Raw genomic sequence first — 25071 nt, forward strand, 5'->3', positions numbered from 1 at the left:
TCCAGGTGTGCTCTGATCTTAACGAGTGTGCATGCAGGGCACCTTGCCCATGTGTGGCTGGGTACTGCAGCCGTGGACGAGCTCACAGACACATGGACTTGGAGCCCTAGGAGTCCTTCCTGGATATTTCTTCTGCTATAACATCAGCAAAGTGATAGGCCTTCAGAAATCTCTGGGCAAATGGTGGTTTGTGTAAGATCTGTCTTTATTCCCATAGAGACCTGTTGTACCCCAGTTATTGTTACGTCTTAGGCAGGTTTTTCAGTACCAGAGTAGATCTTTATGTTTAAACTCAGTTTGCTTGGCCATTGTCCCTTGTGATGAGAAGTGTGCGTTTTTGAGATAAGTGATCAGCTAAAGTGGGGCTCTGTAGTCCGTGTCTGTGATGACAGCCTGCAGTGGTATGAGCCCACCACAAGCCCTGTCGGCTCAGCACTTAACGAGGCCTAGGCCTCCGGGAATAACCTTTGCACACACAGACAGGGCCTCCTGGCATCTGTCCCCAGTTGCTAACCTTGCCACCCTTGTCTCCCCAGAATGGTGGAGAGTGCTTGCGGGCCTATGTGTCAGTGACGCTGGAACAGGTCGCCCAGTGGCACGATGAGCAGGGCCACAGTGGGCTGTGGTACGTGATGCAGGTGGTGAGCCAGCTCCTGGACCCCCGCACCTCGGAGTTCACCGCAGCCTTTGTGGGCCGCCTCGTCTCCACCCTAATCTCCAAGGCAGGGCGGGAGCTGGGGGAGAACCTGGACCAGATCCTTCGTGCCGTCCTCAGTAAAATGCAGCAGGCAGAGACACTCAGTGTCATGCAGGTAAGAGGACAGTGGGGGTGGGCTTCCCCCTCCCCCGGTGATGGAGATGGAAGTCAGCGTGCTAGTCCTAAGTTAACAAGGAGGTCTCCCCTATCTCCCGTTCCTTCCCTCACCTCTTGTCTCTGAAGCCCTTGTCCTTCTTGTTCCCTCCTAGTCTCTGATCATGGTGTTCGCTCATCTGGTGCACACGCAGCTGGAACCCCTCTTGGAGTTCCTGTGCAGCCTCCCAGGACCCACAGGCAAACCTGCCCTGGAGTTTGTGATGGCCGAGTGGACGAGCCGGCAGCACCTGTTCTATGGGCAGTATGAGGGCAAAGTTAGGTGGGCCTCACCTGTCGTCTCTGAGCGCTCTGCCTCTCTGCGCGTTTCCTCTTTCCCTGACTTGCTTCACTGATTTTTGTTCGACATACCAAACGGCCCCTTCTCCCGTTTCCCTCTTCCTTTATTGCTCACCTGTATATGGTCATGCATAGTTTAACAGCAGGGATATGTTCTGAGAAATGCGTCGTTAAGCGATTTTGTTGTTGTGCAAACATCATAGAGTGTATTGACACAGACCTAGATGGGGTAGCCTGCTCCACGCCTAGGCTGTATATGGTAGGAGTCCTGTGGGTCCTCCATCGTGTGTGCAGTCCCTCACTGACCAAAGTGTTGTTTTGCAGCGCGTGACTGTATTTGAATAGCTGCCTTCTTGAAACTCCCCCAAAAAAAGGCTACACAGCCAGACCGTATTTTTTTGATCTCTGCCGGCTGGAGCCCCTCCTCTGCCACGGACTTCACCCAGCCCCGCACTGCTGGTGCCTGTTCTCCCTTCCACACCCCAGCCCTCCAAGCCTGGCTCTCTGACTTCTCTCTGGGCTTTGTCCAACCAGTTCTCATCACACCCTTGCCCCTTTCAGTGGGCACAGCCATCGTGCCACCTGCCCACCCCAGCTTCCTTCAGGAACAGTTCTCATTAGACATCCTCACGCACACTAACTCCCATTCTCGGCTAGACTTTCATCTCTCCTAATTGGTTGTGAACAGACTTTCCACCAGCAGTCTGCGGTGTAATTGCTCACCCCCAGCGTGAGCTCTAGCAGGGTGCTGATTGACCCCCTCTGGCTCTTCTCGCCAGCTCGGTGGCCCTGTGTAAGCTGCTCCAGCACGGCATCAACGCGGATGACAAGCGGCTGCAAGATATCCGCGTGAAAGGGGAGGAGATCCACAGCATGGAGGAGGGCATCCGCACCCGCTCCAAGTCAGCCAAAAGTGGGTGTGCCGCCTCCGGTGCCCAGCCGGGACTAGGGCCGCCTGGGGTGGGGGCGGCAGCGCTGGGATCTGTGTTTCTAAAACATACTTGTTAGCGATGGGCTTGGCAGAAAGAAGCAGAAAACTCTAGACAAACAACGGGGGAGAACATTCAGTTCCTGTTGCTAAAAGCCGTCTCAGGTACCAAGGGTCCCGAGCTTCCAGCTCCCTCTGGGACTCTGAGTCCCACTGTGAGCGTGTCTTTGTGACCAGGCTGCCTTTGGCCTGGGGCTCTGTGGTCTGGGTAGTGAGTGCCGAGCTGCCTTCTTTACTGCAGGCCCAGAGTCACCTGCACTGCCGCTCCAGCTGTAGGCCACGGGCCCTGGGGTGTTGTACGCGCTATGGTCATACGGCTACCTGGTTCCCGCGCTGTTACTGGCCAAAACCTATGTAATTCCTGCACTCTCCTCTCCTGACTTCTGAACTCTTCTGACACCCTGCAGAGTGGAGTCATTTGGCTTGAGGCCGCCCTGGCAGCTGGCTCAAGTCTGGGGTGGTGGGAGCCTGAGGGTGCTGGGCTGTCTGCTGAGCAGCACTGCGGGAAGACGGGGCCTTGCCCCAGGGAGCCCGGCAGCAGTCTGACTCGAAGCCTTGCTCCCTTCCTCCCAGACCCTGAGCGCTGGACGAACATCCCTCTGCTGGTCAAGATCCTAAAGCTGGTCATCAACGAGCTCTCCAGTGTCATGGAGGCCAATGCCGCTCGCCAGGCCGCGCCTGCCGCGTGGAGTCAAGGTGCACCAGGCCTCCTCCCAGGAGCCTTGAACCTGGCAGATCAAGTTACAGATGTCCAAATTAGCGATTTCCTTTGTTGAGTCACTGTTTTTTGGTTTGGGGTTTCTTTTTGTTTTTTTTCAATGTTTCTCGCATGTCTCCTGTGTGGCTAGCATTGCTGGGCCTGTAAAGAGCTGCTTTTCAGGCCTAGTGGGTGAAATCGCGCAGAGGCTGGGGTGGGAGGCAAGCTGCTTCAGCCCTTCCTGTTTGGTTTTTTTCAGGAGCTTCTCCACCTTCCCTCTCCCCCAGAACACTCTCGGTTCTTCCTGTCAGACTTGCTGGGAGGGTTGGCCCGGTTGGCCCTCTGGAACCGCAGGCCGTGTTGCAGAAGCCCTGGGCACCCTTCTGCTCCCGCCTGTCTGGGTCTGGGAGAGGAGGTGTGTGAGTATGCTCCAGCCGCTCCTCATCTCTCTTAGATGACTCCAACGACATGTGGGAGGACCAGGAGGAGGAGGAGGACGACGAGGAGGACGGCTTGGCTGGCCAGCTTTTGTCTGACATCCTTGCTACAAGCAAATATGGTAAGTAGTTTGGGAAGAGGACAGCATGGTGATGCCGTTCCTGTGCACTGGGACCGAGAAGGGGGTTCCAGAGAAGGGGAGAGGGGGCTGCAGGGAGGTTCCTGGGCTTTCACACCCCCTCCCTCAGCCGTGTGCGATGCCTCAGCCCCGGGCTGATCAGGGGCCTCTGTCCTGACCCCTCCTGTGTTGGCTGTGTCTGACAGAGGAGGATTACTATGAGGATGACGAGGAAGATGACCCTGACGCCCTGAAGGATCCTCTCTATCAGATTGATCTGCAGGTGAGGGTGTCCAGAGACGAGGTCTTACAGGTGACAGTATCTCAGACCACGGAAAAGGGAATAGAGTTCAAGCCCTATGGCTCATCCTGGGAGCCCTCCTGGGGCAGAGAGTTCCTGTCCTGCTGAGTAGTCAGGCGCTTGGGGTGGGCCAGGACTTCACACCTTCGTGTTTATAGTGTTGTAATCCAGCTTTTTGATGCTGTGTTGTGAAGGTCCTCGGGCGGAATATGAGATACATTCTAGGGAAAATGTTTCCCTGTGGAATTTGGTCTCTGGGTTGAACCTAAATTGGATCAAGAATGTAGAAAGCCATCTCTCAGGGTGCTGGCGTTTGTCTACAGCCAGTCTTTCCTAGTCCACGTGTGGTCCTTGCCGCACTCCCGAGAGCGGCCCGGGAACCTCCAGCGTGCTGCTCTCCCCCTCCAGGCGTACCTCACGGACTTCCTCTGCCAGTTCGCTCAGCAGCCCTGCTACGTCATGTTCTCAGGCCACCTGAATGACAACGAGAGGCGGGTTCTGCAGACCATCGGCATCTAAAGAGCGGGTCTTTCCACGTTTGCTCCTCCTCCTGGCCCAGCCACAGACTGTTGCAGCCCTTACTGGCCTTGAGATGCACTTTCTTCTCGACCTGGAGTGGCCTCCTGACTCTTGGCCCTTGGCCTTTGCAGAGTGACACGACAATTCAGACCAAGCTCACCAGTGCTGTCACTTAGGAATGCTGGAACAAAGGACATTTCTCAAAGTCCCCCTGAAGATATCCCATCTCGAGCACCCTTTGCTCCCCAGCTGTGCCCTGCCTCCCTTCCTCGAGTCCTCTGCTGGCCAGTCCAGAAACATACTGCCTAGGATCATGTGTGTTCATGGATCACTCGCCCCACCTCAGGAGCACAGAGAGTCATGACTATTTATATTCTAAAACAGACCTGTTTACTTTCATAGGACGTCTGATGTGTTCAGATAGGAAGGCCCCTGAGAGGTACTGATGCTTTCTGCCTCCGCCGCAGACGCTCTGGGTTCTCTGCAGGAACGAGAGGAAGCAGCTATCTTGTCGCCCTCTCCAGTGACCTCTCCGTGTTCCCACCCACAACACTAAGGCTGCCCTGTCTGTCAAAGGAAGTCCTCCTGTCCTTGCCTCCTTGCATGACAGCCCCTCCCCACGCTCTTCCTCTGTGCACATGCGCACACACAGGAGAAGCCAGGCAGATGGCAATCCAGTTTTCCTTTTTTAGGGGAAAAAAATGGGAAAAACAGATTTTTTTAAAAGTCCACCTGACCCAACTCTATTTAATATGCCTCTCCCACATATCACCACCCAGCCTGATATTCTCCCTCAGGAATCCTCTGAAGTGGTTAAGTTGTAGCCCTCAAATTTGCAACGTGTATTTTTCTAGGAGAGTAAAGTAATCTTTACAGATGAGTTTGGTCCGCATGGGATCAGTGTCTCTGCACCTCTGCCTCCGTGGCTTGTGGAAGGAAAGTAGAAATAAGGGGGCGGGTCAGGCCGAGCCCAGTAGGACAGCCTGGTGGCCTTAGCTCCCTGGCTCGCAGTGCCCCTTGGAGACCTGTTGAAGGGAGGTCCCTTCACAGGAAATTCGGTCTGCTGTGGGTTCAGAAAGAGCCAGGATGGGCAGTGCAGGGGAGGAAGGGGAGCCCAGCGTGGCCTTTGCTAATGGTGCCCACAGCTCACATCTGGTGCCCCCTTTGACAGCTTCAGAGCATTTCTCTAGGTGGGCAGCCTCAGACAGGAAATGTCCATTCTCAGGAAAGAGCCTCACTGGGGCATTTCCTCTGCAGGACTGTTAGGGAAGCCTAAGGATTTTGTAGCTAATGGTGACTTCATGCCACTAGGGGTCCCTGGTGTTCAACTCCCACGTCTGAGTTGGGAGGGATGTCAGAGTTACTATCTTGGAGACACCTGAGGGCGTGTGTTGCCAGTGCCGCGAGGTTCCAAGGCTGGCGCTGCCTCTGCCCCTGCTGTTCTCCCCTTGAGTTAGGGAGGCCCTGGTGCTGGGACCTAACGGTGCTCAGGAGCCCACAGTCTGAGCCTTAGACTCGCTCCAGAGTTGGCGATCTCGAGGCAGTGCAGTTGGGTTCAGTGCCAACGCTTCCACGAGGCCAAATCAGCCCTTGATTTTGGCACAAAAGAGTGGTATCATGCCAGCAGCATGGAACTGCTGAGTTTGGGAAGGCTTGGGGCCCCACACAGACGGAGAGTGACCTGGGCCCCTTTGGGCCTGCTAATTAGGAAAATAGTCTGTAGTGCCAAAAATGGGCTCTTGGCAAGGGTCCTCTCTTCCTGCTCCCTTCTTGCTTTGGGAAGAACTTGGGTCCTGAAGAAAAGGGTCCTAATGTCACAGGAGGGCCACCTTGCCCAGCACACACACTGCTGTGGTGGGAGCAGAGGGTCTCAGACCCCTTGGTGTGCAAGTCCTTTCTTGTGCTCCAGAGCATTTTCACAGACATCGTCCTCTCTAACCTTTACAGCAGGTGCATGGTGGATATTCTCATTCCGTTGGTGAGGAAAGGGGTTCAGAGACTACATCCAGCATGAGAGCTGGAAGAAAAGATCAGCTGGTGGCCAGTGGTGTCGGCGTGAAGTCAAACTCCAGCTGCTGTTTTGTCCCCCCGTCTCTTTGGCCAGAGAAAGCTAGCTTTAGGCTCTTAACTGGTTGGAAGGAGTTGAAGTTCACGATAAGACAAGTTAGGGATAGCAGCACTCGAGGTCTCCTGACTTGGTGAACAGCACCTGGGACACCAGGGGCTTCCCCACGAGGCTGCTGAGCTCTTAGTGGAGAGGATCAAAGGCAAAACGGGAGAAACACTAGAAGACAGGAAAAGAGGTAAAAGTCCAAGAAAGGAAACTGATCATGGAGAGCCACTGCCCCTGGAATGAGGTTGACTGGGGAGTGTGAACCGACAGATGGCCCCAGCAGGCGCTAAGAAGGATAAAGTGGTCACTGGGCTTCAACTGATTTTCATTGTGAACTTGAGAGCATGTGATGCCAAACTGGCCTCATTGTCTAGATTTGTTAACAGACTGGATAAAATCTGGACATAGTAAAGTCAGCAGTGGGGAGCTAGAGAAGTTGGTAATTGGCCACCAACGATCAGACTACAAATTAACCCACTGGGCTGATTTATGATGTGCCCCAGGGTGCTGTCCTGGGCCCCTCCTCTGGATTAGTGACTGGGGAGGGGTTTTTATGCCTTACCCATTCCAGGAGAGAATTTGAGGCCATTTACGAAAGAAATGGTACTAGATAAGGGAGATGCTGATTGAATTTTTAGATAGCAGGAAACCCTTGGGAAGAATGACAAGTTAGGATCCAAGCAAATATCTGTACAAACAGTAAAAATGGGCAGAATCTAAGTGTAAGTTTGTTTCAAAAAATGTGGATGGACGAGTATCTATGAAAAAGGTCGAGGATTACACAGAGGGGCTCTCGCTGAGAAGTCTGTGTGCCAGTGATAAGTGCTCGTGACGTCAGGAACCGTTCATGTCTTCACAGAACCCCAGTGTATCCCCAGGCGGGCGTGGGGCACAGATTGTGCAAGGTAGTGTGTAAGGTTGTCTCCCCTGGAGTGCTCTGCTCCATCCTGGTGATCGAGCAGAGGCTCCCTTACGTGGTGAGCCCATCTGCAGGAGGAAAACTGGGAAGGGGAGGGCCCACGTCGTGTTCGGAGAAAGCAGCGGGAAGGAGCTGAGAAGACTTGGGAAATGGACGCTGCTTTGGAGGGTGGCAGTGCACAGCGGAGGGCGTGCTCCGCTGCTCCAGCCGGGCAGACCGGTGGCCAATAAACGTAATAAACACGGAGCCAGCATCTGGCTACTCTCTGTCACTCTTCCGTTTCAACAAATATCAAACCTCTGTTACATGCAAGGCCAGTGCTAGGTGCTGGCGAGGCCTCACCCCTTCCCTCGGAGCTAGTCCAGCAGGGATCAGAAATAGTGCGTGTGGGGAGTGCCGTGAGAGCAGTGAGCACAGCTGCCCAGACAAGGGACGGGGGACAGGAGCCAGAGAAGAAGTCAGGAAGGCTGCACGGAGAAGGCGACCTGGAACTGAGCCCTTACGACACCCACACCTGCCGAGAGTTCAGAAGCACTTAGTAAATGCCAATGACTGTCCTAAAGTTGTCCTTGGATTGTCTCGTTTAGATGGTCTAATAACTTTAAAAGGGAGGTGATTTTGTGTACCCCGTTTACAGATTGGTGAGACTGAGGCGCAGAGCTGTGAACATGACAAGTGTGTGATTCCAGTCTAGTCAGCACTTTGCCACTTCCCTGTCTGTGATGCCAGGCTGATGGGGGGGGAGGGTCAGGATGTGCCCAGAGGAGAAAGTCTCAAAGACTGTCGTGGAACAGAGCGGCGTTTTCAGAGCTTGTAAGCAGGTTAGGATTGAATAGATGTCTCATGGGGCTCTCGGCCACAAGTCAGCTGGAAACAAGTGAGGGCCAGGTGGCAAAGGGCCACAGGCTTCTTCCTCTCCAGGGAGCGGGGGACCACTCAAGGACTAAGCAGAGACGTGACATGGCCAGGTTTGCCTGTTAGAAAGCACTCTGATGTCGATCCAGATAGCACCAGGAGGGTGAGCCAGGACCTCGGTGAGGCTGAGCGCAGCCTGGAGCAGCTGCCACAGTCCAGGTGAGAGCCGAGCGCCTGGACGAGGTGGTAACTGGAGAGGAGGAGTGGGAGAGGAGACTGAAATGCTGACACGGCGGAGGCTGGGGTCCTAACTTGAGTTGCTCTCACTTGGTGTGATGACACGGCTGGAAAGCGAGGGGGCTGGGGCCAGTGTCTTGGGACACTGGGGACTGAGACCTTCCTCCCAGGGCTGTGGTTAGAATTGAAGGTGACTTCATGAAAGCACACAGGTGGGGACAGCGTCTCCTCCCGTGTGCCCCGCCCTCCATAGCTGGCAGCTATGTTTGGCGCAGTCTCCCTGACTCACTGGATTAGAGTGACTCAACCACGTTTCACAGATGCTGCTGCTAAATTAGGGCCTTAGGGAGCACAGCTCCGTGAGGAGGGGCTGCAGCCCTGCCTGCAGGCAGAGGACAGGAGCCGGAGGTGGCTGCAGCCCCTCCTCCCACCTGCTAAGCAGTCTCCCTGTACTTCCCTGCGTGCGTTATCAATCACCCACGTGTCCGTGTGCTCCCACTAGGTCTTCCTCCCTTGTCCTGAGAATGTAGCCAGATTCTTTGCACCTCCTCTTCGTTGCTTTTGCAGGGTGGAACGCAGCCTGCTTAAGGACAGCCAGGCCTCTGGGTCCTCTGTTGAGAGCTGGGGTGAACTGAGATGAGGCCCAGGGTTTTGGCGGAAGAGAGGGAGAGGAAAAAGGGGAGAGGTCCCAGAAGACAAGAAGGGAACGAAGTCCCTGGGCCCGTGAGTGGTGCGGGCCGTGCCCTGGTCCTGGCACAGCACTGGGGGTGAGAGAAGCTCCTGGGGGAATGGCTGCGTGGGGGGTCTGGGGAGGCCGGACACTGGCGTCCAGGCTCCCGGGGAAGGTCCCTGTGCCTGGGCCCAGAGGCCAAGACCGCTGGGCTCTCATCAGCACAGCAGAGTGGGCGCGACCTGCAGCCCCACCCTGAGTGTCTGGCACTGTGAGAGACCCCAGGACCTGTGCCCGACACTGGAGGGGAACAAAGCATAACAACCACAGACTGAATCCCCCAGCTGGTGGGGGGAGACTCAGTCTGATCTAACTCCATGAAGAGACAGGAGAGAGATGTCCATTTCGTCACGCCCGGTTTTGTGATGGCAGATCCATACCTGCTCCTGTCCCTTGCCGGCTCGGCTCCCTTGCCTCATCCCTAACTCAGGGACGTTCACGAGGAAGAGCACAGAGATACGTGTGGAGGCAGGAGGGCTGGGTTCCTGCTGGGGACCTGCCGTGGGACCTTGCGTAGATTCTTGTTCCACGGACTAGGGAGAGAATGGACCAAGGCACCCCCGCCAGCTGAGCTGGGCCTCTGGGTTTCCACTGAACCATGGTCACTGATGAGTGAGGAGGCTGGGACCAGAGGGGCAGCTGGTTCCTCCAAGTGTGCAGAGCCAGAAGTGGCAGAGCAGGACTCTGGTTAGGGGTTCGGAGCGTAAACTCTGGAGCCAGGCTGCGTGGGTTTGAGGCTGGCTCTGCCATGTATCAGCTGGGTGACTGGGCAAGCCGCGTAAATCAGCTGTGCCTCCACTTCCCAATCCACAGAACAGGTACAGTGCTAGCGTCTGTTCCATGGAGGGACTGAGGGTTCAGGTCAACGAGTGCTGAGCACTGAGGTGCTGCCTCGTGGAAGCAGTGCTGTTGGCTGCCATTAGTCCATGCCCCCGTCTGACGCCGTTCTCACCACCTCAACTGCCCTCACAAAGCTGGCCTCGCCGAGAAAGCCCCTTTGCCCTGGATCCAACAGTGCCCATCTCTGCAGATGGCCGAGGGCAGGGACCCCCAGGTGGAAAAAGGCTCTGCTGAGGGCTGTGCCCTGTGTCCCCACAGCCTTCCCGGGAGAGGGAGTGGGGACAGAGGGGAGAGCTGTAAACAGAGCCCTCTTCCTCTTACCCTCAGATCCCAAAATAACACTGCAGAGCTGCAGCCTGCGTCAGGTGCCATTTAAAGATACCCTGGCCCTCCCTGTCTGCCCCGCCGGCCGTGCCAGGCTCCTGAGGCCAGGCACTGGCGGCCTGGACTGCTGCTGCCCCCACAGCCACACAGGGCAGGCTGCTTGCAGGTGCCACCCCGGCTAGCCTGGTTACCACCCCCCTTTCCTGAGGCCCAGGCTGCCTCAGTTCTGCCCAGACTGCCCTGGGACTGCAAAGAAGCACAGGCCTGGCGTTCCGGGGTAGGTAATTGTTCAAAGGCAGTGCGGAGGACCCCTCTGGGGAGGAGTGCTCCTTTCCAGGAGCCCGAGCAGCAGTGAGGCTGGTCCCACTGGCCTTCACCCACCCCTGGAACCCCCCTCCCCCCCCGCAGAGGACAAACACAGGAGACACTGATTTACAGCAAGAAGGACTAAAGCTAGACACCAGGAAAACCATTCTGATGCCAGAGAAATGTTGGTTTATTCTGGGGCATTGGGAGCCAGGAGACCTGGGTCCTTTCGTCCCCAGTGAAGCCATGAGAGCTGGGCCAGGTCCTGGCGCCTTCCTGGGCCTTGTTCTCCCCAGCCACGGACTGCGAGGAGAACGGTGTGTCCGTGGCTGCCTGGAGTGGGTGTAACGAGATCACATCAGACAGAGGAAAGGACTCAGGGTCCTTGGAGGAAAGAAATGTGTGAGGACTGGTCTGGAGGAGCCCAGGCCTACGGGGAGGGCGTGGGCGGGGTGGCCTGCAGGGCCCTCTTAAAGAAGCCAGCAGAGGAGAGGTCGGGAGTCACCCTCATCTCAGAGTGACTCAACACAACCCCCAGGGCAATTCTCCCTCTGGAGGATGGAGGCTCCAGGCCCTGGGCTGGGAAGGCAGGGGGCCTCAGGAGTGCCCAGGCTCTCAGTCCGCTGGATTTGAAGAGCCTGAAAGGGTTTGGGAGGAGCCCTGGCTGGTCACTCAGCCCCGCAGTGAGATGACTCAGCAGAGCCAGGCCCAGCCCAAACTGGGTCACAGCGTGGGCCTAGCCCCCTCCCCCACTGCCCTTCCCCACCCCAGCAACCCCACTACCCTCCGTCCCACACAGACTCCAGCTGGGGATAAGGGCTGGGCGTCTGTCTCCTGAGTAGATGCTCCATATGCCCGGATGGCACGGAGCATCACACACCATGTTTAGGGGAGGCAGGTGGTGCAGTGGAAGAGACTGGGCTCTGAAGTCCCCGAAAGCCCGATTTCAAACCCCAGCCGTGTGAGCTGGGAGAATTAACTCCTTCCGACTTCCGTGTCCTCATCTGTAGGATGGGACAAACTCATTGCCGTGTTAGCTGCTGGTGTTCTCATTCCCATGTTCCGGGGAGAGCCTGCCACGGGCAGAGTCCATATTGTGTCTTCTCTGGTCACAGATTACTGTCTGCCTCCCCTTTTCCAGGAGCATGCCTCTCCCCTCCCTGGGGCCGGGAGACTGGCGGGATCAGGGGAGGGTGTTCCTGCATGCCCTGGCCCGGAGAAGGCCCAGTGAAGCCCCTGCAGGCCTGAAGATGTGTACACCCACCCTCAGGACCCCCAGCCCCTCCCGAACCCTCCACCCAAGCCTCCTCCTCACTCCCCAGCTCTCCGACTCCAGGTTCCAGCATCCCCTGCTGGGGAGTGCCCGCTCCCGGGCGCTGCCGCCTCTCTTCTCCCGCCTGCCCACAGCCCACCCTCACCCTCCGTCCTGGTCGAATCACCTCCCATCCCGCAGGCTGAAAAGTCATCCTAGGATTTTACGATTAGAAGTCCACTGACGATGTTGGTGAGAGCGAGGTGTCATGGCGAGCTGAAAGAGTTGACCAGGGGCACCAGCCTTGAGGGGACTGGTGGAGAAAAGCAGGAGGGTAGACAGAAAGGGATGAGCTTTGGGAGGCATGGAGTTTTGTAGCAATTTAAAGGGGAGATGTGAGGTTTTGTCTGTCTGTGGGGAGGAAGCTGGTGAGGGAGGAGGAAGTAAAGGGCTGAAGGGCAGGGGTTAGGAAGAAGAGAGGTCAGGTGGCCCCAGGGTCTGCGTGGGAGCGTAGCCATGGTGGCAAGAGAGACAGCCTTCCATCTGAGAGCCAGTCAACCAACATGACTGAGTGCCTGTGGCGAGGCCGCTTGGTCCTGCACCGTGGAGCCTGTGGTCAGGGAAAGGGACGACGGAGGAATGAGCACGCTGTCTGGGGTGGCGGCCTGAGGGATGCTGCTGTGCTGCTGCGTTAGCCCTGCCCTGCATGGGTGCATCAGACGGCCAGCACTGTCCTGGGCAGGAGTGGTCCTCCCCTTCCGCCTGCTCTGCCGGGGGGCTGTGCCAGCACCCCCAGGGCCCAGCATGGGGCAGCTCCTCCCTCACCTTCCCTTACCTGCTGAGATTCTGCTGGGCCTCCTGTGCCCCGCCCTGGTCCCCTCACCTCAGAACCCCAGAAGGACTCCCTGTGCGCTGTTGAGGATGGGGAGCCACCTGGCTTGAGGGCACTCGAGTCCTGCCGTCACCTCTGCCCTTTCCCTCCAGCCAGTCCTTTAACTCCCCCATGTCCTAGTTTCCCTGTCTGTAAAATGGGGTTGATAAGAGCACCTGCCACCTTCGCTTGGCTGGCGGAACTGAGGAGGGCTCCAGTGAGGGGAGCTTCCAAGGGCTTTGGAAAGGGCTGGACCTGGCCAGGGGGGAAGGGAGCCTTTTGATTTCCCCCTGGTCTGACCTGTGGTCCTCGTCAGGGTGGAGCACAGTCCCAGACACTCGGGCTCACTATGTGCAGAGGTGACTGCCCCCACCATAAAACACTGTCTCCACTGCCATTACCCCGCCCTCCCTAGGCCCTCCTGGCTAATGCAGCAAGTCTGCCGGAGTGCTCTGCGAGGAGAGGGGTTTTCACGGGGAAAGGGGTCTATTTCTAACTGGATGGGCCCCAGGTGGGCCTGCCATCCCCAGCGCTGAGGCCATAGGCTGGTGCGTGCCAGCGCTGTCCACTCGGAGGGGAAGTGGCCATCTCAGAGAGCCAGTGCAGCTGGCAGGGTCCAGGCCTGTGGGCAGGGCCGGGGACAAAGCCGCTCTGAGCTGCCCGTCAATGGGCGCCTGTGTTCTGGGAGTGGGGGCGGGGTGCTCCCGCACCACCCCCTCCCCCCGCAGGACGTCCTGGGCTGGACACTGGACAGAGGAGGTCCCGCACGGGGGAAGGGCCGGCCCTGCCCCTCCGGGGTTGGCCCATGTGCCTGGACATGAGGAGATGGCACCAGGATCAGGGCTTCTGGGGACCGGGATGCTGATTGGGCCCAGGCGGGGGGCGGGCCCACGCCAGGCCAGGCCTCCCCGGCGCAGTGCCGGCGGCCTGCAGCGCCCGCCCCCGGTGGTCGGGACGGGAGGAGCCCCGTAGAGCGGGGACCCGGGCGCAGGGCCGCGCCGGCCGCGGAGGGGCGCGCGGGTGGACGTCGCCGGCGGGTGGCCGGGGCGGGGCGGGGCGGTCGGCGCGTCGGGGGCAGGGTCCCCGAGGACCGGCCTCAGTCCCGCCCTCGGAGGCGGCGGCAGAGGAGCCGCAGCGGCGGCCGGCCGAGCCCGTCCTGCGCCGCTGCTCCTGAGCCCTCCCGGTCCTGCGCCCCCGCTCCCGGTCCTGCGCCCCCGCTCCTGGCGGCCGGCCTCGTCCCCCGCCATGCGGCCCGCGGGGCTGTGTGGGGCCGCGCCGCTCGCTGTCGTCGCCCTCCTGGTGCTGGGGGTCCCCCCAGGTAAGGGGTGCGAAGGCGGCTGCGGACGGGGAGGAGGAAGGGTCCGGGGCGCAGGGACGGAGGCCCCCACCGTGGAGACACGGGAGCTCTCAGGCCCCGCGGGCGAAGGGGCCGAGGACCATCGGGGGAGGATGGCCAGGGAGCCGGCCTGGTGGCCACTGGCGCCCGCCCCCTGCCCGCAGCGCTGGCCGGCGAGGACTGCCTGTGGTACGTGGACCGCAACGGCTCCTGGCACCCGGGCTTCAACTGCGAGTTCTTCACCTTCTGCTGCGGGACCTGCCACCAGCGGTACTGCTGCCGGGACCTGAGCCTGCTCATCACCGAGCGACAGCAGAAGCACTGCCTGGCCTTCAGGTGGGCTGCCCCCACTCCAGAGGGCTGCCGGGCCTGCCCCCCCTTTGTCCACTGGGCTCCGAGCCCAGCCGGGGACTCCAGCTTGGTGACAAAGCCAGCCGTGAGTGCTGAGGCTTGGGAGTTCCAGGAAAGGCATCTTGGTGGCCATCATAGGCTTGAGCTGGCCGAGGTGTCCAGGTTCTTTCTGGAGCCTCTGCCTGGTGGGGTCAGATCGTGTCGGGGGGAGGGTGCAAGGTCAACAGTGCAGTGTGGCTTTGTGGAGGAGCTCTGGCAGGAGGACTGGAGCTGCAGGCATGGTTCCCAGGTGTACGTCCCATGTCCCACCAGCCGTGCGATCCTGCGGAAGGCTCTTCCCCTCGTGGGTCATGCTTTCCTCTTGGTAAAATGAGGGGTTGCCAAAATTAGTGGTTTCCAAACTTCTTTTTGAAGGGGACCGCTAATATATAAAACAGGTATGAGGACACTGTGACTGCAGTGGGCTGTGGAAGAAAGCTATAGATTATTTCTAAGGCGCCTTTCAGTTGTAAGTCTAACCAATCAAGCTGCAGATGGAAGAATGGGGTGGGGGGCACCCCACACCCCTGCCAGGCAGCACAGCCCCAGGGGAAGTGGGGGTCCCCTAAGAGCTCCTCCACAGGGACCGGGCAGAGCCCCACAAGGAACCCCAACCTTAGCTGCTGTGGCCCCTGCTGGCCAGGAGCAGGAGCACAGCTTTATGGTCAGCATCCCGAGGACGCCCTCCCACGAGCGTTGGAAGGTGACAGGACCTGTCCTTTGTCTAAAGTCCCAAGACCATAGCAGGCATCGCCTCGGCTGTCATCCTCTTCGTGGCTGTGGTCGCCACCACCATCTGCTGCTTCCTCTGCTCCTGCTGCTACCTGTACCGCCGGCGCCAGCAGCTGCAAAGCCCGTTTGAAGGTATGCACGGGCCTGGGCCCCAGGGGGGCACCAGAGCCCTCAAGAGTGTGAGCTCTGTAGAGGGATATGCTTCTGTGTACACACACCTGCCAGCATGAGACCCCAGAAATAAGAATGCGCCAGGGGCACATGTGAACATGGCACCGTGGGTACGTGTACGTGCACGCACGTGGATCCTCAGAAGTGCACGGTGAGCGTGTGGTGTGTGCAGTGGGTGTATGCATGCACGTGACTCTGAGTGAGTACATGGGGGGTGTGTAGTGGTGAGCAGTAACGGGGTGTGCTCCAGCACATGGAATGCATGCCTGAGTGTTGCCATGTGACTGCATCTATGCCCAAACCTGAGGGGCATGGGAACGGTAACACACGGGGGATATGGGGAGGACCCCCTTGGTGGCAGCTCTGCTAGATTACAAGATACCAGCCGCTGGAGCTGCCCTCCCCTTGCCCACATGGGACAGTCCCCCGGCTGTGCTCTCGGGCTCATGAGGCCTCTGAAACCTGCTGAGGGGATAATGTGCCCAACACAGACTGGACCGCTGGGCTCACGGGCACAGCTCCCTGCTCAGCTCTGTCAAGCGAGGTCTGGGAACAAAGGCAGCAGGTGGCCAGCCTGGACCCTGCCAGAGGCCCACGCCCAGGGGTGCCTACTGTGTTTCCTGGGCAGGAGGAGGGGGCTCCCCGTGGAGGTGGAGCTCTGAGTGCTGCTCCTTGTCCCCCACCTAGGCCAGGAGATTCCCATGACAGGCATCCCAGTGCAGCCAGTGTACCCGTACCCCCAGGACCCCAAAGCTGGCCCTGCACCCCCAGAGCCTGGCTTCATGTACCCACCTAGTGGTCCTGTTCCCCAGTACCCAGCCTACCCGGCTGGGCCCCCGATCTACAACCCAGCAGGTAAGTGAGCCGTCTGGAGCCCCAGCTCCTGCTGCCCCCACTGCTGCACTGGGACCTCCCTGCCCTCTCCCGGGTGGGCTTCCTCTGCCTCCAGCTGGAAAGCTCCAGTTGTCTCTTCCCCATGGACCCTGCATGCCCCGCGGTTGGGGGTTACTTCACAGCCTCCCATGCCACCCCTGACCCTCTTCCTGTCTCCTTGGCTTTCAGCTCCTCCCCCGTATATGCCACCACAGCCCTCCTACCCTGGAGCCTGAGGACCCGGCCGTGTCTCTGCTGCCCCTCAGTCAAACCCTCCTGCATCTGCGGCTGGCCCTGGGGGTGGGCAGGGGTCCTCCATGCTCCAGGCCCCAGACCAAGCCCAGCCCTGAACATGAGAGGGGACAGAGCCCCGGGAAGCAGAACGGGAGCTGAGCTGGACCTTGGCCGTGAATGGAGGGTGGGGGGCGCTTGGGATTGGTGGACTATTTTTACTGGGGCAAGGGAAGGACATGAAAGGCCGGGTCACAGCCCCTGCTCTCTGATAGTCCCTCCACTCCCAGGAGCCCCACAGGAAGGCCGGGGCCCCCCGACTGGCCTGCTGTGGGCTGGGGTGGGGTGGAGGGGGCTCCATCAGCAGTGGGCAGAAGCCCCACCTTGCTGCCCCACTGGCCAGGGCTTCGGCCTGCGGGATTAAAGCTGTAAAGAGGTCACTCCGTCGTCGCATCCTTGGGCCCGTCCACACTGGCAGAGCACGCCCTCACCCACTTCAGCGGAACCACCCCGGATGGCTCCTGGGGCTGGTTCCCAAAGCCAACGAGTTGGATTGGGCCACCCCCGGAAGAGGATGGTTGTCTGCATCACAGACAGTCCCCGCTAGGGGCCAGCGCCACCGACAGCACAGAAGCTCCCGGACCCGCCGTCTCCCCGAGTCCCCGAGTCTCAGTTTCCTCGTCTACGGAATGGGGGAACGCCTCGGGGCTGTCGTGAGGGTGGACTATGTCCATGAAACTGATGGTCTTTCCTTCCCTCCTGATGGAGGGCTAGGTGGGGACCGGGCCGCCGAGAGACTGGGGCAGGGGCTTCTGTCCGCTGCTTGGGTCATCAGGGGACCCTAAAGCATTAGGTCCCCCAGGCCAGTGTCCGCCCCCCCCCCCAGAACTGCCTGGGCATCTAGCCAGACCCTCTCCGCTTGCCCTGCTCCCCGAGGACACGAGGACATGAGGACACGGTCCTTGAGCTCCCAGGACTTGTCTGGCGACAGGTCCAGGGAAGGAAGTTTGACGGTTTTTCATTCAAGTATGAAGAGTGCCACCCCCAACCACCTGGCTCCTCCTCCGTTGTCCCCCAGCCCCTCCCCCCTTCCCTTTGGTTGCCACAGGCCCTCTCTCCTGCCTGCCCTCTCAGGTTTCCTCAGGCCTCTGGGCTCCTGCAGCCCTGTCTTCCCGCTGGGTTCTGGATGTGGCCCTTGTGCTAACCACACCCCCAGGGCCCTCTGCCACCTATAGTATCCAGGAGGCTCTTGTCACACAGCTCGGAGGGGGAGCTCCTGGGCCAGCTGCTGCAGGAGCCGGGGGCAGAAACTGCCCCTGTGGGCAGAGCTCTGCCGTGGTCCACAGTTTCCTCCCTTCCCAGCGAAATCTTCAGGGGCCCTAAGTGTGCCCTGGACTGACCCAGACACACGGGAAGCTAACGCTGCTGGGGACAGAGCTGGGGCCCCAGCTGCAAATCCCCCTTCCCTTTGAGGGTGAGGCCAGGAGGCGGGAGCCAGCCGAGTGTCCTGGCTTCCAGGCTGCAGGTTCTGCCTCACGCTTTAGGAGAGGGGTCACCAGGTCATCTCTAGGTTTGGGGCCCAGTCTGAAGCTGGGAGGTACAAGAGATTTGCAGGATAAGGTTTCTGGGTTTCCCTAAGAAACAAGGTGTCAATGAATGCGAGGCCATGCCAGCCAGAATCCACAACCTGGGGCCGATTAAAAACTGCTTTGAGGTGGGAGGGCAGGCAGTTTATCCCAGCCATAGCTGCTTCCCAGAAGGGTGGAATGCCCCCTTCCAACATTTCCAGTGAGTTACCTCTGCAAAGCCCTGAAAATGAGAGGATTCTAAGAAAAAGGAGGAAACCGTGACAGAGGGGAGCTTTCACCTGCTCCAAGCAGAGGAGGCCCCTCTCACATTTCTTTAGGTCCTTAAATAGGGCAACACCCCGATATGTCTCCCAAAGCTGCTCCCTGTGACCCCATCTCATCTGCTCATCACCAGGGGAACATAGGGCTGTACCCGCCCCTCCCGATTACCTTGGTCCTCAGCTAGGACCCCTGAAAACCAGGGAGGACCCTACGAGGGGAGGCAGGTAGAGGATGGGAAGAGCAGTGCCCCCCCCCTCAACGATTGGAGTCTCAATGGTGTAAATGGGGTCCTGCCAGGCCGAGAGGGAACACTGAGGACCGGAAGGGGAGGTCGGGGAGGCCGAGATGGAGAAGAGGAGCATTTTACACGAAAGCAAGTGGCCTCTGATCTTGGGGCAGCAAGGTCTGCTCAGCCCTGGGGGGGAGGCAGGGCTCAGAGGGGGAAGACCGGGTTCAGGTGCAGGAAGAGAGCCAGGGCAGAGGTGCGGGGGGTGGAAAACACCGAGGCCAGGAGGGGCAGGTTAGCAGAAGGGGGAGAGCTGTCGGGGAGGGGCCAGGAGGGGGACAGAAGGGAGCAGCCCGGGAGGCAGTCACTTCGGGCAAGCAGTGAGGGAGGGCGGCGGGACGGAGGAAAGGATGGAAGCCTGGGGACGGAGCCAAGGGATGGGAACCAGGTGGTAGGCCAGGGGGACAGGGGAACGCGCAGCAAGGTGGCCCCCTCCCAGGCCAGCAGCCGGCCCCCACCCCACAGGTGGGCTCAGGCCTGGAGACAGGCTCACAGGGGTGGGGGGCACATGGCTCTGCAGGCTTGGTGACCTGGGGGTCCACAGCAGCTGGGGGCAGGGGGACAGGGGTGAGCTGCACCCAGAAGAAGCCCCGAGGGGCCCCGGTCCGGCTCACGGCGCCCCCAGGCGGAGGTGGAAGGGGACAGAGGGGACCCCGAGTCACGGGGCGGCACCCGGGGGGAGCCCTTCGCCCCGTCGGCAGGAGACCTGGGTTTGGATCCGGATTCATGGACTTGTTAAGTCGTCTGCTCCCTCGAGCCTCATTCTTCCCGCGCAGAGGGCGGCGCAGGACGGGTGGGCGGCAAAACGCGGGCCCGCCGGCAGCAGGTGCCTAGGGCTCCGCGGCCATCCGCCCCGTGGGGTGGGCCGGCGCTCTGTCCCCGCACCCCTCCGCCGCTAAGGCCGCCCCGCCCCGCGCCCCCCGCACATCGCGCGCATCCCTGGGCGGCGGGAGGACCTGGCGCGCTCGGCCGCCAGGGGTCGCTGCCCCGCGTCTGGTCCGGGCTCCGGGGAGGATGACGTCACCGCGCCGGCCCCGCCCCCCGGGAGGATGACGTCACCGGGTGGGCCCCGGGCGCGGGGGAGGGCTGCGGACTCCGCTGGTGCTGGGTCGGGAAAGGGGTTTTTGTTCTGCTAATCTTGTCTAAGTCTCGTAGAAAGGGCTTCCCCAGGTGACAGGTGCGCTTGGAGCCTCCGGATTTGGAGCCTGCTTGTCTAGGGCGGCTAGGAGGCCAGCACCGGCCTCAATTCAGAAATAGGGGGACCCTTCATCAAAAGTAGTTCTAGGGGCAGCCTGAGCTCTCCTTTCCCAGCTGAGTGATCCTGGACCTGTCAGTTAACCTCTCTGCGGCGAACTCGGTCTGCAAAATGGAGACAATATTGGGGTCCCCCTCAGGGAGTTAAAGGATCAGATGGGGACCCGAGGACCCGGCAGACCTGGGAGAATGGAAGCCCTGCCTGGACTGAGCTTCAGCCTGTAACAGCCTTTGGGGTCGGGGAGGGAGTGTGGCCTGTCTCCCCTCTCCTGGACCCATCCCCTGTTTAGGGCACTGGGGGACCTGCCAGTGGGTGCAGGAGGGGGCAGAGTGTGATCTTTGCTCTCGGCACTAGCCTGCCTCTGTTTCCAGCCAGACCTAGCACAGCTGTCCAGCTTCCAGGCAGGGGCACCCCACCTCCCCCCAAGCAATGGTGTTGTTCTCCCTGCCCTTGAGGCAAAACCTGGAGGCAGAAAACCTACAAGTGCTCCAGACCCCAGGTGGCAGTTCTGCAGTGCCAAGGGGGCCAGCACCTTTAAGCCCATCAAATCAGAAAGATGCCTTTGATGTATGCGGGGTGGAGGGCATGGGCACTGGCAGGTCCGGAGGGCAGCCTGCAGCTGGGCAGGGAGCGAAATCCATGAGTAGAGGAGGGGTGGGGGTGACGGGGCATGCTGGTGTGGGTGCTGCTCCCCAGATGGTCTGTCTGCTCACAGATGGCTGCCTTCCTGGGCCTGTGACTGCTGTGAGGAGCTGGCCCCGGGCCCACCACTGGGAAGAGTCATGCGATGGGCATCTCTGAACATGCCTAATATAGCCATCGCGGGGCCCTGCGCGCCACACTGCCCGTCACCCCGAGAGTGGCTCCGCCGGATGACTCCAGGCAGCAAGACCGGGCAGGAGCAGACCCTGGTTGGGGTCAGCCCTGGGCCCTCTACTCGGGTTGAGGCTTTCCCCGACCCGTCCTTTCTGCGGGTAGGAGCTTGTTCTGTGGTCAGCTGGGCATGGCAGGGAACCTGAGTGCCAGCGTCCTCCAGGCAGCCCAGGGTGAGCGTCAGACAGAGTGGGGCACAGTCGTTCACGGCTAGAGGCTTGTATATATTATCAAAATCTTATGGAAAAACAGATACACAGCTATTTATACAACAGCAGGTGGATGTGAGGCAAACTTCCGCTTTGGCATCAAACCGTCAGGTCCAGCTGCTGTCTGTCCCTCTCCCCCATCCGGAGCCCCCTCCCTGCCAGGCACTGTCCATCCAGGCCCGCCACCCCTGCCGAGTCCTCTGATTGGCCCAGGAGGGGGTTGGGGGGACCCTCAGCCCCCCTCCCTCTCCCTTGGGCCCTCATGCCCTGTCAATCATCATCGCCCCACACAGAGTGCCCCTGGCCCGGCAGCTGTGCCTCGAGGGCTCCTCAGAGGCCTGGATCCTGGCCCTGGAGGGCAGTGGGATTGAGGGCCAGGCTGAGGGACATCTCTCCTGGATCCCAGGCCTTCTGCAGCTGGCCAGCTCCACGGGCCCCGGGCACGCCGCCTTCTCAGTGACGTGCTAAAGGACTCTCCTTGTCCAGAAACCACAGCTCCATGTACAAAAAGAAGTTTTCGGAGAGCCTCAGAGACAAGAAAAGGAAAGTGAGAGGAGATAAGGCGTCCTTCCTTGAGCGTGGCCCAGGCCTCGAGCTCTCCCACGGCAGAATGAGGACAGTCACAGCAGGTCAGCCGGCGTGGGGTGGGCGGGGTCTGTGCAGCCTGGGAGGCCGGGCCTGGGCAGTCCCGGGTGGGCGGACGGGGCCTGGCAGCCTGGTCCTACTGAAGCAGCTTGGGAACCTCCACCTGTGAGGGCCAAGCAGAGACCGTTAGAGAAGGGGGTCAGCAAGGGGCCCTGGAATGCTCCTGCCCTCCCTTCTGGACACCAGACACCTCAACACACGCCTGTGGAATGAATAAATAAGCTGTCAACACAGGGAGCATTTTTCCTTTTCTGTAAGAACTGAATGTCACCAAATGACCACTGGAATCAGAACGGAGGTTGTCCTTTATCTCCTGGGGTCTAGTCCCAGGTGACGTCAGGGGGGTGAGCCAGGTGGGCAGATGACCATAGGAGGGGAGCTTTGGGCAGTAAGGGTCTCCAGAGATGGCTCCCGTGCCTGTGACACTGCGTAGTCGCAAGGTGACTCTCCTGAGGGCTGAGTCTCCCAAAGACCTTTGGGATGGACTGACCTGTAGGACTTGGCTGGTCCTGAGGGAATTAGGAAGACAAAGACCACTTTTGTTTTGGGAATGGAGGAGACAAGACCTAAGGAAGGCCTGAGGCAGGACTCGCTGGTCAGAGCTGTTCCTCCGTCTCTTTCCTCCTTTGTTTAGCTGCAGGGCGGAGGGAGAGGCTAAAGGAAGCTCCTTAAAGGGAGGGTAGAGTCCCTCTAAGGAAGATGGAGTGAGGGCTGCCTGGAGGCGGGAGGATGCACAGGATGACGGAAGTGCCCTTGACCTGGGAGTCCGTCTCTCACCTGCAGCCTGACACAGCGTCCCCTGCACGTCTTCCCTCCCTGCTGGGTCTCGCCCCCCCCCCCGCCCAGCCCCCCGCCCAGCCCCCGCCCTCCTGGCCCGCGGCCCACAGCTACTTACCTTCTTGAGCTGCTTGAGGTTGCTGGAGCGGATGGCAGCCAGGAGCTGGTCACGGGAGTTCTTCTCCTGGGCGGGGAGGACTCTGTCCCCCATCTTCCTCTGGGTAGCTGGCGAGAGTGAGTTCTTCAGGTTCTCCATGATGAGGGGTGGGGCCAAGGGAGGTGGAGGTGGAGGTGGGGCGGCTGGAGCGCCCCCTTTCTTGGGCGAGTTCTTGGGAGAGGCCTTTGGAGATGGCTGGGGTGAGGGTGTCGGGGAGCCCTTGGCCACGGCCCCCACCTTGGGCACCTCCAGCAGACCCTTCTTCTCTCCGCTGGCCTCCTGCGCCTGCCGCTGCTCCTGCAGCCGCTTCTGCCGCTGCTTGTCCATGTTGCGGCTGAGCAGGTTGGTGACGGTCATGCGGGGCCCGGCCAGCTCGAAGTGGTAGCCCAGCTTGAGCAGCGTGGTGTTCTCCTTGAGCAGCTTGGCAATCTCCATCTCGGTCTTGCCGCCGCAGATGTGTCTCTGGTTGTGGAAGCGGAGCTCGGTCAGCGTGTTGTTCTGGAGCAGGGCCCGGAAGATGGCCAGGATGCCTTTGCCTGTGATGTGGTTGGAGTCCAGGTTCAGGCTGGTGATCGTCTTGTTGGCCTTGAGCATGATGGCAATGGCGAAGGCCACGTGGTCGTCGGCGCGGGTGTTGGCCAAGGCGAACACCTTGACCACGGTGTTGAACTCCAGGGCCTCGGTGAACCGCACCAAGATCTCGTTGGTGATACAGTCTGAGTTGTTGACGTTCACCTCGGTCATCTCGGGGTCGTTGTTCTTCACTTTCTCCAGAGGCTCGTCGAATATGCTGGGAGCCACCTCCTCCTCCGTCTTGGCCGGCCCCTCGGGGGCCTGTTTCTCGGCTGTTGGGGTCCTGCTCTCCTCTTTGGGTTCCTTTCCCTTTAGGGACTCATCTTTTTTGACCTTCTCATCCTCCTTTTTCGGATCTGTGTTCCCAGCTCCTCTTTTCACCGTCTCCTCCTGCTTCCTGGTGTCTGTGTTCCTCCTGTCTCCTTTCGCCTTCTCGTCCTCCTCCCTCTTGCTTGCCTCCTTGGCCTCCCCTCTCTTCTCCTTGTCTCTGCTCAGACCTGGGCTCCTGTCACTCACCTTCTCCTCTCCCTTCCTTTTGGCCGCCGTCCCCTCCTCTCCACCCGCAGCCTTCCCCGCCTCTTTCTTATCCACTGCAGCCCTGACCCGGCCCTTGTCAATGCCCCTGATGACCTTCTCCTCCTTGGGCTTGTCACCACCCTTGCCATCAGCTTCCTCTTTGTCTCGGGAGAAACTTTTCTTTAAGACACCCTTCTTTGGCTCCTTGCCCTGGTCTGAGTCCCGCTTGGGGCCTGGGGTTTTTTTGCTGGCATCTCTGCCCCTTTCCTCTCCGTTCTTGGCATCTGTCTTGGTCTCAGCTTGCTTGCTTTCCTAAGAATTCAGAAAAGAAAAATAAACATGAAGAGCTGGCTTCAGAGAGAGAGGAATGAGTATGGGGACTGGCATTGGGGGCACTTATGTAACTTCCCTGGAGCCTCCAAAGGACAGTCTCCATGGGGGACACCCCAACAGGGACTGGGGTTCAAGCTGCAGAGAGCGGGCTGACACCAGACTCAGAGCATCAGGGTCATGAGGACCACAACGAACACCTGAGGAGGTTGTGGCATCTCCGTCCCCAGAGGGTCCTCAGACCCAGAACTGCCCTTTCTGTCATGGGTGAGTGAGAAAGGATGCTGTCAAGTGGTACCCTGCTGAGCCATGTTGGAGCTGAGACCAAAGGAAAAAGCACTAATACTGGTCCTCTCTTTATTTAACATTTTGAAGTTTGGTTCATCATTTAATTTTTTAAACATCAGTTATCTCAATCCCCGAGCTTTTGGGTGCCCCCTTGCATCCTGGTCTGGGTGAGCACCTCACCCACCTCGCCCAGCCCCGGCCTTGCTGCCAAGGGCAGGTCAGTGGTCCTCAGATGCTGGGACTTGACAGATGATACCTTTTCAAAGGAAAAAAAAATGGAGGGACCAACAGTGGGCTACTAACATTTTATTTTACCCAGGAGGGATATTTATCAATTCTGTCTGCCATCATCATCTCATTGAAGGAAGGCCCTAACAATAAAGGAGACAGAATAAAGGACGTACCTTACATCAAATACGTATGGCTTTTTGAGAAACCCACAGAATTGTCTTTACTTTTTAGTAAAACTTTGCTGGGGACCAGCCCCTTTGTGAGGACCCTGGAATCCGCTGGGACGGCCGGCCACAGGAGGACTCTGCCGGATGCGGGATCTAGGATTCTGGCTCCGCGCTGACCATACAGGCCGTGGGAGCGAGTCAGCAGAGCGGTGGTGGAGTGTTCCATGTAGCACTGCACCCCCGCACCGCCGCGGGGCCCTATTTCTTCCTCCATGATGTCGCGTAAAGTCTGAGCCGTATTTTGAGAGTGCCTGCCTCCCACCCCCATCGGAGGAGCCGGGGAGCCAAGAGGGTCGGCTAAGATGAGATGTTAGATTTAACCCAACTGTGATAGACACCCCAGAGCAAGGGGCACCTAAGGGAGGCTGGGATGTCCTTCCCCAAAGGGTTTTTAAGAGGAAGAGACTGTGGCCTGATTATTGTTAGGAGGGTTTTCTGTCTATCAGCTGTGCCTGGACGGGGT

At 59.5% G+C, this 25071-nt stretch overlaps 3 protein-coding genes and 1 long non-coding RNA gene across 8 annotated transcripts in view; 3 read left to right on the plus strand and 1 right to left on the minus strand.

Annotated features, from left to right (window-relative positions):
* The window catches only part of IPO9 (importin 9), a 46646-nt gene extending 41555 nt beyond the window's left edge, over positions 1 to 5091 (plus strand). For all 5 annotated transcript variants that reach the window (XM_070602374.1, XM_070602375.1, XM_070602372.1 and 2 more), the window contains 7 exons: positions 537 to 812; positions 967 to 1133; positions 1930 to 2063; positions 2712 to 2834; positions 3290 to 3394; positions 3598 to 3674; positions 4101 to 5091. In XM_070602374.1, the coding sequence (XP_070458475.1) occupies positions 537 to 812; positions 967 to 1133; positions 1930 to 2063; positions 2712 to 2834; positions 3290 to 3394; positions 3598 to 3674; positions 4101 to 4211 (993 nt within the window). In that variant the 3' untranslated portion in view covers positions 4212 to 5091. The remainder of the gene's footprint in view (positions 1 to 536; positions 813 to 966; positions 1134 to 1929; positions 2064 to 2711; positions 2835 to 3289; positions 3395 to 3597; positions 3675 to 4100) is intronic.
* An 8543-nt stretch (positions 5092 to 13634) lies between these two features.
* SHISA4 (shisa family member 4) lies at positions 13635 to 16831 on the plus strand. The gene is made up of 5 exons (XM_070602379.1): positions 13635 to 13976; positions 14159 to 14330; positions 15115 to 15248; positions 15975 to 16142; positions 16350 to 16831. Exons 1-5 carry the CDS (start codon positions 13904 to 13906, stop codon positions 16394 to 16396), a joined length of 594 nt encoding a protein of 197 aa, XP_070458480.1. The 5' UTR covers positions 13635 to 13903; the 3' UTR covers positions 16397 to 16831.
* Positions 16832 to 20858: 4027 nt separating this feature from the next.
* The window catches only part of LMOD1 (leiomodin 1), a 35207-nt gene continuing 30994 nt past the window's right edge, over positions 20859 to 25071 (minus strand). Inside the window, exons 2-3 of the mRNA XM_070602378.1 lie at positions 22405 to 23844; positions 20859 to 21612 (exon numbers count right to left, since the gene is read on the minus strand). Coding sequence (XP_070458479.1) covers positions 21586 to 21612; positions 22405 to 23844 — 1467 coding nt within the window. The 3' untranslated portion in view covers positions 20859 to 21585. The remainder of the gene's footprint in view (positions 21613 to 22404; positions 23845 to 25071) is intronic.
* On the plus strand, positions 21507 to 24586 carry LOC139080653 (uncharacterized). The gene is made up of 2 exons (XR_011535330.1): positions 21507 to 22150; positions 22219 to 24586. It is a non-coding gene; the product is annotated as an uncharacterized lncRNA (long non-coding RNA).

This window comes from Equus przewalskii, chromosome 31 (assembly GCF_037783145.1).
Source record: "Equus przewalskii isolate Varuska chromosome 31, EquPr2, whole genome shotgun sequence".
In the NCBI taxonomy this organism is placed as follows: domain Eukaryota; kingdom Metazoa; phylum Chordata; class Mammalia; order Perissodactyla; family Equidae; genus Equus; species Equus przewalskii.

What these genes read in the sequence shown, in the direction of transcription:
- SHISA4 (XM_070602379.1), top strand. Translation starts at nt 13,904, where the DNA reads ATGCGGCCCGCGGGGCTGTGTGGGGCCGCGCCGCTCGCTGTCGTCGCC. An exon ending in GGTGCTGGGGGTCCCCCCAG is followed by an intron (nt 13,977 to 14,158) that starts GTAAGGGGTGCG and finishes CCCTGCCCGCAG; the next exon opens with CGCTGGCCGGCGAGGACTGC. An exon ending in GCTGCAAAGCCCGTTTGAAG is followed by an intron (nt 15,249 to 15,974) that starts GTATGCACGGGC and finishes TCCCCCACCTAG; the next exon opens with GCCAGGAGATTCCCATGACA.